Source organism: Leopardus geoffroyi, chromosome X, assembly GCF_018350155.1.
Source record: "Leopardus geoffroyi isolate Oge1 chromosome X, O.geoffroyi_Oge1_pat1.0, whole genome shotgun sequence".
Taxonomy (NCBI): domain Eukaryota; kingdom Metazoa; phylum Chordata; class Mammalia; order Carnivora; family Felidae; genus Leopardus; species Leopardus geoffroyi.
The window spans coordinates 6,865,813-6,878,653 of NC_059343.1; the positions used below are offsets into that span (position 1 = coordinate 6,865,813).

At 50.8% G+C, this 12,841-nt stretch overlaps 1 protein-coding gene across 4 annotated transcripts in view; it reads right to left on the reverse strand.

Annotated features, from left to right (window-relative positions):
• The window catches only part of GPR143 (G protein-coupled receptor 143), a 65,091-nt gene that overhangs the window by 47,028 nt on the left and 5,222 nt on the right, over positions 1-12,841 (reverse strand). For 3 of the 4 annotated variants that reach the window (XM_045472434.1, XM_045472435.1, XM_045472433.1), the window contains exons 2-5: positions 12,264-12,373; positions 10,885-10,979; positions 3,871-3,963; positions 430-539 (exon numbers count right to left, since the gene is read on the reverse strand). In XM_045472434.1, coding sequence (XP_045328390.1) covers positions 430-539; positions 3,871-3,963; positions 10,885-10,979; positions 12,264-12,373 — 408 coding nt within the window. The remainder of the gene's footprint in view (positions 1-429; positions 540-3,870; positions 3,964-10,884; positions 10,980-12,263; positions 12,374-12,841) is intronic. The other variant, XM_045472436.1, reaches the window with a different exon arrangement.

A 12,841-nucleotide genomic window follows, 5' to 3' on the forward strand; every position in this document is an offset into this window, starting at 1 on the left:
GCACCTCACGGGAGTAACCAGGCTCACTCTTCAGGCCACACCCCATCCCTTCCCCCCCGGCTCCCCACTCCTCTCCTTCCGCTCCTATCTGACCTCCAGTTTTCCATGGGCACTCCTGGGGCCTCCAAGGCACCCCAAGGGCAGACCCAGGATGAGCCTAGACGGAAGTGAAAAGTCCACTGGCCCTGGCCTTGAGCTATTAAACATTGGCAAAGACCTTGTGTAGCCCATGACCAGATAGGCTTGCTCACTTTCCCTTATTAAACCTGCTCATTTTCTCCAAGTGTATTGTACTTATGTCTCTAGAGGATGACAAATGAGGTCTAGCGTCCTAGATGATTCCAGGAGCATAACGCATGCCATTATCTGAGCCCAAGGCATGGGGCCATAGCCCTGGTCACACACCCAGACAGCTTCCCTGCTGCTCACCTGCAGTCACGGTCTTCCAGAATAGGATGGGGTTGGCCCCCAGGACGAGCAGCAGCGGCAAGTATGTGGTGACATAGTGCGGGATGGCGAGCTCCGGATCCCGTTCACACCTGAGGGAGGAGGAGCAAGCCATTCTTGAAAACAAGGCTTTGCCTAAAATATACACACTTACCTGGAAGGTGAGATCAGAGGGTGAGAGAGAAAAGGCAAATGCGTAAATCTACTTCTGACTCTGCCAGAAGGAAATGTGACTCACACCTTATGTCTGCAAAGGAGCAATCAATCAATCACTGAAGAACAGGAGAGACCAATCATGTTTCTATTTGTCCTGTAAATGTGAGGCCCTCTAGGGCATTCCACAGGGGAGAGATTTTAAAGGTCACTGCTAATAAAAGGAAAGACAGGAAAGGACACTCAAAAAGGGGAGTCCCCCCACTGGGTCTCTTCAAGGAGAAAAAGACACAAATGGGAATGCAAACTGGTACAGCCACTGTGGAAAACACTATGGAGGTTCCTCAAAAAATTAAAAACCGAGCTACCCTACGACCCAGAAATTGCACTACTAGGAATTTATCCAAAGGATACATAAGTGCTGACTCGAAGGGGCACGTGCACCCCAATGTTTATAGTGCTGCTATCCACAATACCCAAATTATGTAAAGAGCCCAAATGTCCATCAACTGTCGAATGGGTAAAGAAGATGTGATATACATACAACGGAATACTACTCGGCAATGAAAAAGAATGAAATCTCGCCATTTCTAACAAAGTGTGTGGAACTAGAGTGTATTATGCTAAGCAAAATAAGTCAGAAAAAGATATCACATGTTTTCACTCGTATGTGGAATCTGAGAAACTCAACAGATGAACATAGAGAACGGAAGGAAAAATAAGATAACAACAGAGAGGGAGGCAAACCATAAGACTCTTAAATACAGAGAACAAACGGAGGGTTGATGGGGGTGGGGAAAATGGGCGATGGGCATTAAGGAGGGCACTTGTTAGGATGAGCACTGGGTGTGATATGTAAGTGATAAGTCAATAAAAAAAAAAAAGGCCAGTCCTGTGAATAAGATCCAGTCTCTCCCCTTTAGCGCCTGAAAATACCCAGCCCTCATATTCCAAGGGAAATGTGTTGCCATGGTTGTGTAGAACAATCAGAGCAGAGGTGCTTTTCAGGGGAAGGACCAGAACTTCTACTGAAGGATTATGGGAATCGTCAGTCAGCAGGTGGGGTAGCAGAGTGCCACACAGGCACGGCTTACCCACATGGGAGCTAGGAGCGAAGAAACGCGTAACGTCAGAGAGCAACGAGGAAGAGAGAATCAAAGGCAAAGGGGAGAGAGGACTGCTCAGGCCCAACCCAGGTAGGAGGTGCAAAAGCAGATGAGGGAACAGCCTCTGTGGCCACAGAAGGCAGAACGATAAAAATGCACACACGCGTTCTTGTTCTAACATGCCTGGAGTGGTCCAGCCCAGAAGGGGAAAATGACTGAATGCAAAACAACTTGGGTGGGAAAAACGCAAGGCCACCTTCTCTCGCCATGAGGAGGAACACAACACCATCTCACAAGGCTACCTTCCTTTTATTGGAAGTCTTCATTTTCAGCTGTGCAGGTTCAAATGTGGTCTGGAAAGGCTTGAGGGGACAAAGAGAATCAAGCAGCAGAAAAGCCATGATTTGGGGCGCCTGGGTGGCTCACTCAGTTGAGCATCTGACTTCAGCTCAGGTTACGATCTCACTGTTGTGGGTTCCAGCCCCGCGTCCGGCTCTGTGCTGGCAGCTCAGAGCCTGGAGCCTGCTTTGGATTCTGTGTCTCCCTCTCTCTGCCCCGGTCATGCTCTGTCTCTCTAAAAATAAAATAAAATGCTAAAGAAAAAAAAAAAAAAAAAGAAAAGCCATGACTCTGACCAAAAGATAAAAGTAAGCGATGATTGAGTGAGTGGGGACAGCAGTTTGCACAGGCCGGGGAGCAGCCTCCTAAGGACCAAGGGGGCACCTGGGAGTGAGCCCCGCAGCGATGGCTCCCTCATGCTCAGGTGCAACCTTCCCAGGAGGCTCCAGGAGCCCACGGGTGAAGCGGCGTGATGAAAGCTCCCTTTCCACTATTAACCATTAAGCGCACCCCACTATAACAGCCACGGACACCGTACTTGTCCCCGTAAAGTTCCTCAGAGCAGCTGTATGGATGCATCTACACAGACTTTGGGAGTATCCGCCATCGAGAAGGCAACACCAATTTGGAGACATCCGAGTAGCTACAAGAAGTCAAAAAAAAGGGGGAGAAACGGTCCAACCACGAGTCAGCAAACGTTTTCTGTAAGGGAACTTTTACCGTAAGTATTTCGTGCTCCATGGGCCACCCATTCTCTGTCAAAACTACTCTGACACTGCAGTGTGAAAGCAGCCATAAACCATGCATAAACAAAGGGCATGAGTGTGTTCCAATAAAACCTTATTTATAAAAACAAGCAGAGGACCAGATTTGTCCTCAGGCTGGGCTGTGATCCTTGTCCACACTGCCCTAAGATCCCAGACAGAGACCATGTCCCCACCTGTTGCAGTTTTCCATTGGAAGCCAGAGCGCACATCCTTGGAGGGACCGTGAGCCCTTACAGAGGACTGACTGCACTGAGGAGATTTTTGAGGACGTTGAAGAAGTACCTAAGACAATTTCAGATTATCCGTTTCCCTGGATCTGTGTTCAGGGTAGCTGAAACACAGCTGGAAGAGAAGCGGCAAAGGGAAGCAAGCTGACGCTTAGATCCAGCTCTTCTAAGAGCCATCTTTGGGTTTCTCCAAGCCATTTCGAATTCATCCTTAGGATGTTAAACTCCCCTGCTCATCCAGATGAAGCTGGCCTGAAGCGTAACAACTAAAGGGTGTGCAAAGGGGCGCCTGGGTGGCGCAGTCGGTGAAGCGTCCGACTTCAGCCAGGTCACGATCTCGCGGTCCGGGAGTTCGAGCCCCGCGTCGGGCTCTGGGCTGATGGCTCAGAGCCTGGAGCCTGTTTCCGATTCTGTGTCTCCCTCTCTCTCTGCCCCTCCCCCGTTCACGCTTTGTCTCTCTCTGTCCCAAAAATAAAATAAACGTTGAAAAAAAAAATTAAAAAAAAATAAAAAAATAAAAAAATAAAGGGTGTGCATGAGGAAGCCCCATCGATATGGAGAGGAACACACCCAACGCTGGGTGCACACCCTGAAATGAGGATGCACCTCAAGCTGGGTGCATATACTTGCATCCACAGGCACCTACAGAAATGTGAGAGGCTGAGGCGGGGAAACGAACTCCAGGGTCCAAGTACTGTAGCGAGCGCCCCAGGGTGGGTCTGGGCAGGTCCGTGAACAATGGCCTGACCTGCAAGGTGCCCACTCCGCGTCAGGGCCTGTGCATTTGTCGCCAGAGACCAATGAGTCGGGGAGCAGGGAGTCCCCGCTTACCTGGACACAGACGGGTAGTAGAGCATGGCCACTCCCTCCACGCACAGCAGGACGGCCAGGCCCCAGGCCATGATGTGGTAAAGCAGGATGGTGCTAGGAGAGAAGCAGAATCAGGGGGGCGGGGCCTGGCCTGAGACGAGCTAGGAGATGCCCAGCCACACAAAGTACCAGACCAACTCCCGGGGGCCCCCCCAGCAGCCATCCGGAAAAGTTACCCTGAGCAAACCCTTGGTAAAGACCTGCCCCATTCTACCTCTGAGTTTTCCTTTTGTAATTGAGATGAAATTCACGGAACATAAAAGTAACCATGTTCCAGCCAGGCTCTGTCGCCTTGGGCAACCTCACATGATGCAACGGCCTCCTCTCCCCAGTTCTGAAACAGCTACGGCCCCAGAAGGACGTGCCCGCAGGCAGTCCCCGTTCCTCCGGCCCCCAGCCCCAGCAACTGTCCACGTTCCTCCCACCCCCAGTCCCAGCAACCACCCGCCTCCTGTGTGTGTCTTTGGCTTCTCCCACTCTGCACAATCCGTGTAAATGGTGGCACACAACACGTGGCCCCCTGTGTCTGGCTTCTTTCACTTAACAGGAGTCTTTCAAGCTTGACGAGAACAAGGCACTTGAACCTCATCAGTCCTCCTAAGTACCCAGCTCACCCAATAAGCAAGGAGCTCCTATCCCCACACATTCCCAAAGGTGCATCTGTACCTAGAATTCACGGGTCTTAGTGCTAAGTGCAAACCAAGGTCTCTGAAGAAATGTGGGTTCGTTCCATGTTCCGGGAGAGCGGGGAGCTCTCCTTTCTCGCCTCCCACCCCCACACCCCACCATTCCCTGCATGCTTAACATTCCTGGACCATCTCTACCCTCTGTCTTTGTCCTCCCACATGCCCCTCCCTTTCCCCCAGGGACTCAGTCAGCCCTGCAGATGGGGTCTGGGAGAGGAGTGCACAGCCATCCGTTAAAGAGCATTTAACCGGCCTCTTCTGTGCCACGGGACGGGGGCACAGAATGCGCTTACCGACACCCGTGACTGTACCAGGCTCCCGGCAAATAGTGCCACCCCCAACCCACTGGGATTTTAACTCTGAAAACCAGCTGTGTAGGCAAGGGAACGGTCAGGGATCCGAGTGCAAGGGTGCCCTTCCACAAGCAGACAAGGGGCGGCACACGGCAACGAGCTGCAGGAAGAAGCAACTTTTCGCAGCCAGTTCTCCAGAAGGCCACAAGGAAAGGACCCCAGCATGCTGTGCCTCTCACGTTAGAACCGGTTCTGGAGCAGCCCTGCCCCTACCTCTCTGGGTTTGGGAGCTGATGGGGTGGGTCCCGTCCAGAAGTCAGAGGCTCTGCATCAAAGAAAGAAATGAAAGGAGCAGCTTTCTGCAAAGGCCTGGGTTGTTGAATAGAGCAGGAGCTCCGCATTCCAGAACCTAACCTTGGGCCGAGGGAGCCAGGGGTGTTGTCCAGGGCTGTTGTCCGCAGAGGTGGGAGGGAGCAGGCCAGGTGAGTGCAGGCCTGTGGGGGGGGCCACAGACTACTCAGCGGTGCTCTGGCCCCAGATGGCCAAGCAGGGAGGGAGCCAGACTGGGCCCGGCTGCTCAGGCAGCAGCCACTTTAATAACCGATGTGACCCCGAACCCACACCAGGTCATGAGTCTCAAGTCCAATGCATCCACAATCCAGAGCAGCCAGTGGCTGAAGATGCTCATCTCTTTATCTGACCGCTAGACCGTTTTTATGTCCAGGCACGCGAGGGCCCTCCCCGGACCCCCTTTCCCCCACACTCCTATTCACAGAGCAAGTCGGGACTTTGATTTAGGGCTTTTCCCACGATCTCAAGCAACTTCCGCTGTTGTTTAAAACCTGTACCTCCCACACCTGGAGCCGCAGTTTACATTTTAACTCTAAATCTGTCTTCGTGACATTTCTTAGGATTAGGATTAAAAAAAAAAAAAAGATTCTCCTGTGCCAAAGAAAATAGCTAAGGACGGGAAGGATCTAGAAGGGAATACAGACTTTAATCCAGCCATACCTGCAAAGCCCGGCCCTCTGCCCTGGAATTCCTCGGGACCCTCCTGGGAGGCTGCAGTGTCTTAACCGCGGTATCGACCGCACCCTGGGCTCTGGAAGCAAGCTGGCTCTTAACAGAGGAGCCACACCCGCAGCTCTGGCCCCTTGGAGCCCTCACACCAGGAAGCAGGGCTTCTGCCATGACGAGGCAGGGGCTGGGTCTCCGTGGCTACAGAGCGCCTGTCTTACTGCTCTGCTGTGATCCCTGCTCCTCTTTGATGGCAGAGCCACTTCAGTCTCAACAGTCTTCCTAGTCCCGGGCCCCTGCGCTTGCATCCGCATGTTTCACATCTTTGGCTGTTTGCCTCCCGCACGATCGGCCGGTCCTTGGACGCTAGGCCCTGCCAGCATCCTCTGAAGTGTGGAACCTCCCCCCCCCCCGCCGCCGCATCCTGCCTGTTCTCACGCTGTGCTCCAAAATGAGTTGCAAACACCGCTGGCTATGAGGAGGGCTTCCTGACGGCCTGTCCTGGTTTCTCAGGGCTCTGCCTGTCTTCTCGCTCCAGAGAGCTCTCGGGCTGCCCTGTCGGACAGCAGTCATCCGTGGGTGGGGGTGGGGGTGAAGCAATGCCTCCTCCTGCGACAGAACCAGCTTCCTGAGGTGCTCCAAGGCTCCTCTTATCTCCACAGCTGGCTGGCTGTGACACCTCTTGTTGTGCCCTAACTCCAATCCTTCCAAAACTGAGTGAGAAAGGTGTCACACAGAAACACACGCTTATTTGCACTGGCCTCCGGGTCAAACACTTCTCATTGTTGCTAGTTGCCTACCCAAAGCCATTTCCCCTTTTTCCTTGGTAAAATAACCTTGAGGGCATGCCAAATAGCAGCATGCTTGCCTAACAGACTATGTTTCCAATCCAACCTCCTCTTGCAGCTGTGACCATGAAACTAAATTCTGTCCATGCCAAAAATGGAATGGTTGTGTAAAATCCCCAGGGAGGCTGCTTAAAGGGAAATAGCTCAGGAGAAAACAGGCCCCTTATGCATTGCCCCTTCCTCTTTCCTGTGGCCTGGAATGCAGATGTGATGGCTGGAGCTCCAGGAGCTATATTGGGCCATGACGCCTTGAAGATGAAAGTCACGCAATAGGATGATGCAGCAAGAGACAGAAGAAGCATGGGTCCCTGATTTCCATCATAAGGGCCCGGGATTGCCTACCTCTGGCCTCCTTTGGCATGAAAGAAAACTTACTTTAAAGTTATTTTATGTATTCTATGTAGCCAAGACTAATCCTCATTGATATACCTGGTTGGCTGCCCTTGACCTTAACTCTCTTCCCTAGAGAATTTTCAAAACCAAGAATATCTAGGTTCTGTACACATGTATAAAAGCCTAGGACTTAAAGTAAAAAGGTAGAAGGAACAAGCACACAAATAAACACTAAACTTCAGGCCAGAGACACCAAAGTTACTGATGATGATACATAAGGAATATCAACAATTTTAGGGCAAGAATCTACTTAAGTTTCCCAGTGTGTCCTACAGCCTGAATGTGATTTCTGTTTACTAATTTTGGCTTCTAAAGTGAATTTATTCAGGGGCCCCTGGCTGGCTCAGTCAGTGCAGCAAGCAACTGTTGACCTTGGGGTTGTGAGTTTAAGCCCCATGTTGGGTGTAGAGATTAAATCTCGAATCTTGAAAATGGATCAGAGACCTGGGCCCCTGGGTGGCTCAGTCAGGTAAGTGTCTCTCTTTTTTTTTTTTTTTTTTTAAAGTTTATTTATTTTTGGGACAGAGAGAGACAGAGCATGAACGGGGGAGGGGCAAACAGAGAGGGAGACACAGAATCGGAAACAGGCTCCAGGCTCTGAGCCATCAGCCCAGAGCCCGTCGCGGGGCTCGAACTCACGGACCGCGAGATCGTGACCTGGCTGAAGTCGGACGCTTAACCGACTGCGCCACCCAGACGCCCCATCAGTCAGGTAAGTGTCTCTTGATTTCAGCTCAGGTCACGATTGCACAATTTGAGAGTGGGAGCCCCATGTTGGGCTCCTGTGCTGACAGCATGGAGCCTGCTTTGCATTCTCTGCCCCACCCCCCTCTCAAAATAAATAAACCTTAAAAAAAATAAAATAAAATGGATGAGACCTAAATTGAAGTGTTCAAACCATAAAACTCTTTTTGGGTTCCCAAGTTTGATGCAAGAACTCATACAAAATATTCCAGACAAAGGATCCTCCTCCTTCTGGTTAATCTAGAAGTAATGCAATTCGTAACTCTCTTTGCGGTTAACAACTGTGTGCAACCAATCACAGAGATCACTCTTCAGATGTTTTGGGGGGACAGGTTTCAAATACCTTTTGGAAAAGGGCACCTCAGAAATTACAGTAATCTTGGGGCGCCTGGGCAGCTCGGTTGGTTGAGCACCCAACTTCGGCTCAGGTCATGATCTCACGGTTCGTGGGTTCGAGCCCCACATAGGGCTCTGTGCTGACAGCTCAGAGCCTGCAGCCTGTTTTGGATTCTGTGTCTCCCTCTTTCTCTGCCTCTCCCCTGCTCACACTGTCTCTCTCACTCTCTCTCAAAAATAAACAAACATTTTTTAAAAATTTAAAAAAATGCCATCAAGTGAAAGACAACCCAATGAACAGAAGATATTTGTAAATCCTGTATCTAATAAGGTACTTGTATCTAGAATCTCTATGAAGAACTCTTACAACTCATAACAAAGACCAATTAAATGGGTGAAGGAACTGAACAGATATTTCTCCAAAAAAATCATACAAATGGCAACTAAACATGTGACAGGATGCTCACCATCACCAGCCACCAGGGAAGATACCATTCACACACACACTAACATGGCTAAATTTTAAAACGAAAGTAATACATGGAAAAGAACAAGTATTAGCAAGGGTGTGAGAAACTGGAACCATTATACGTTGCTGCCGACAATATAAAATGGTGCAACCAGCCAGGTTGGAAAGCATTTTAGCAGTTTCTTAACAAGGTTAGAGAATTACGATGTGACCCAGGGTATAAAGCCCCTGAGTACATGATGAAATAGCACATCCACACAAACATCTGCATACCAGCGGTCGCTGGAGTATTCCTTATAGCCAAAATGATGCAAACAACCCACACGTCCCTCAACCGATAAATGGATAAAATGTAGCACATCCACTAAGCCGAATACTATTCAGCAAGGAACAGGAATAAAATGCTAACACCACGGCGACATGGGTAAAGCTTGAAACCGTCTTGCTAAGTTTAAGAAGCCAGACACAAGGGGCACCCTGGGTGGCTCAGTCGGTTGAGCTTCCGACTTCGGCTCACATCATGATCTCACGGGTCGTGGGTTCAAGTCCCATGTCAGGCTTTGCACTGATAACATGGAGTCTGCTTCAGATTCTCTGTCTCCCTCTCAAAAATAAACACATATTAAAAAACACAAAGAAGCCAGACACAAAATGTCACATATGGAATGAATGTGCTTACAAGCAATACCCAGAACAGGCAAACCTAGAGACAGGGGCCTGGTGGGGGCAGGAAGGGGGGGTCGGGATTAATGACTGGTAAAGAGATTGGGGGGAGGTGAGGATTAAAATGTCCTAAAACTGGGGAGCCTGGGTGGCTCAGTCGGTTGGGCGTCCGACTTCAGCTCAGGTCACGATCTCGTGGTCCGTGAGTTCGAGCCCCGCGTCGGGCTCTGGGCTGATGGCTCAGAGCCTGGAGCCTGCTTCCGATTCTGGGTCTCCCTCTCTCTCTGCCCCTCCCCGTTCATGCTCTGTCTCCCTCTGTCTCAAAAATAAATAAAAACGTTAAAAAAAAAATTAAAAAAAAAATGTCCTAAAACTAGTTGGTATGATGGTTGCATGATTCTGTGAATATACTAAAAAAAAACAATGGATTTTGGATTTTATACACTTAAATGGGTGAACTTTATAAAACTGTTTAAAACAAAAAGAAACAAAAAAAGAGCATGGGGCACCTGGCTGGCTCAGTCAGGAAAAGCATGTGGCTCTTGATCTCAGGGTTGTGAGTTCAAGCCTCACCTTAGGTGCAGAGATTACTTCAATAAAGTTCAAAAAAAAACCCAAACAAAAGTAGGGGGGCACATGCTTCCTGGATGAAGCGTCAGAAGACCCGAGCACTCGTCCCATGCTGCCATCCAGCTTCCCCTGGTCACTCAGGTGCTCTGTTCCCCCAACACACATGCTCACCCCAGCTGCCGTCACAGGGCACGGCGCCCGACAGCCTACTATGTGCCAGGCACTTTCCTCAACCATTCACAGAGCATCGCATGGACTCTCCTGATGCAGTTGCTACTATCCTACATCTGGGAAAACAGAAGTCAGACACGTTAAGAAACTTGCCAACGGTGCCACGGTGAGTGACCCCTATACAGATGGTACCCACCGTGGATGCTCACCAGGTAGCCACCGGGAGCTCCAATGTTGGGCTTCCGTATTTGGCCTAAAGTGTGAACACACACTTCAAAGAATCTTTTCCAATCTCTAGATACAGTCAAAATCTGTTTATATTCATGCCAATTCTGTTCGTATGTGTCCAGTTGCAAATATTTAATTTATAGGTTACCTGCTGTCATGGTTTAAAATCCTCATTTGGAATCTGCCTTCAGCTTTTTATAAAAACAGCTGCCGGAGGGGCGCCTGGGGGGGCTCAGTCGGTTAAGCGTCTGACTCTTGATTTCGGCTCCGATCGTGATCTCACGGCTCAGGAGATCAAGCCCTGTGTGGGGCTCTGCACCGACAGCACAGGGCCTGCTCGGGACGCTCTCTCCCCCCTCTCTGTGCCCCTCCCCTGCTCGCTCTTGCGCTCTCTAAATAAACTTAAGAAACAGCTGCCAGACACAATCCTCAAGGGGCCGACTGACATTCTGATTGGGTCCGCCATACCGAAAACTACTTTGCAGCCCTCAAAGGTACCCCCGACCCCTCCTCGTACAGCAGAAATTGGGCAGAAAGCTCTAGTTTCTTGTGCATACCTCTGTCCTGCTGATCTCCGGATCACCAGATAGGCGTCGACCGCGTAGCAAAACAGCCACCAGAAGCAGGCACCGTACAACAGCTGGAGCCACATCTGTAACCAGGAAGAGCCTGGCATCAAAGCTCCTGGAAACAGGCCCCGGATTGTCCCCATCCGTGAAAGGAGCGGGCAGATGCCGGTTTCCTCTGACGTCAGGAAGCAGCACATGAAAGCCCTCCGGAGACACGTGGACAGTCTGGGAAACCAAAGCTGGGGCGTGGCCCAGGGCGGCGTGTGCCTCCGTGCTCTGTCCGCCCAGCGGCACCAGACTAGCAAGCCCCCTGGCCGGGTACACTTGTCGGCACGGGACGTAAAGGCCTCAGATGCGCAGCCTTCCCCGGCGTGAGGGCTGACAGTGCCTCTGAACAAGAACGAAGGAGTGTGGGCACGAAAGGTCTTCTGAGCAGAGGGGAAGGAAGGGGCCGGTCTGCTAGAGGCAGCGGGACATTGACCAGCCTCTGGTGCGGGCGGAGACCGCGCTCCCCTCTGCAGCCGGGAAGCACCGACGGGCACAAGGAGAGAGGCTGACGATTCTGCTACAGCTCGGTGCACAGAGCAACAGAGATACACAGATTCAAATAATATATTCCGGGGCGCCTGGTGGCTCGGTGGGTTAGGCGGCCGACTCTTGATCCCTCACGGTTCCGGAGTTCAAGTCCCGCGTCGGGCTCTGGGCTGACAGTGCGGAGCCTGCTTGGGTTCTCTGTCTCCCTCTCTCTCTGCTCCTCCCCCGCTCTCTCAATAAATAAACTTAAAAAGTGAATGCACAAATATGTATTTCATGAAGCACCGTATATATCCCATAAATCAACAACTTTCATTGTCCTTTCTTTTCCCTTTTTGGCCAGCTGGTTTTAACTGCAGCTCCACCTTAGGTAAGGACTGTATATGTGGGCTCACATATGGTGGGGGGCAGGGGGGAGCCATACTAGCGCAGTGGTCCTCAAATTTAACTGTCAGTCAGAAGTCCCTGCAGGGGGTGTAACATCACAACACACCCCACACCAAGGTTCTGAGAATTTGCATTTCTTTTTTTTTTTTTTAATGTTTATTTGAGAGAGAGACAAAGCACGAGCAGGAGAGGGCCAGAGAGAGGAAGACATAATCCAAAGCAGGCTCCAGGCTCCGAGCTGTCAGCACAGAGCCCGACGCGGGGCTCGAACTCACGGACCGCGAGATCACGACCTGAGCCCAAGTTGGATGCTTAAATGACCCAGGCGCCCTTGAGAACTTGCATTTCGAACAAACTCCAGTGGGCTGAGACCACACTTGGAGGAACAGAGTGTCACAGGAGCACAGTGGGAAGAAAGGGTTATCAACACAAGCAGGTGGACTTACTGCAGTCCCCACGCAGTACACAGCAGGCCAAAGGTCCGTCCCATTCACGTCTGAGATGCCCTTGACGAAATCGGGGAATCCCAACCACACCGCAGACCGGAAGACGATCCCTAAAACCGAGTAAGAGGACACAGTCATCCCGCGGGAGATGCATTCCAGGCCCCGCAACTGATGCTGAAACTGCACATTGTACCGAATCCTAGATGGACCACGTTCTGTCCTTTACGTACATTCCAACGATACGGCCTGCTTTATAAATTAGGCACAGTTAGAGACTAGCAACTAGTAAACGATAATACGCTGTAATGGAAGTCATGTGAACGTGGTCTCTAAACACCTTACTGTACTCACTCTTCTCGTGAGGATGTGAGATGTAGCGAGGTGAAGCATGCAGGCACCGTGGTGTGGTGTTGGGCTATACTGACCTTCTGACAGGGCAGAAGACCAACCGCTTCCGGACCAGAACGGACCGCGGGGAACCAGAACCACGGAAAGCAAAACTGTGGCTAAGGGTGAGCTACTGTCCTTTGTAATGGTCCTAATTCGGATCTAAAGCCAACTTGCTGCTCTGTTAAGAG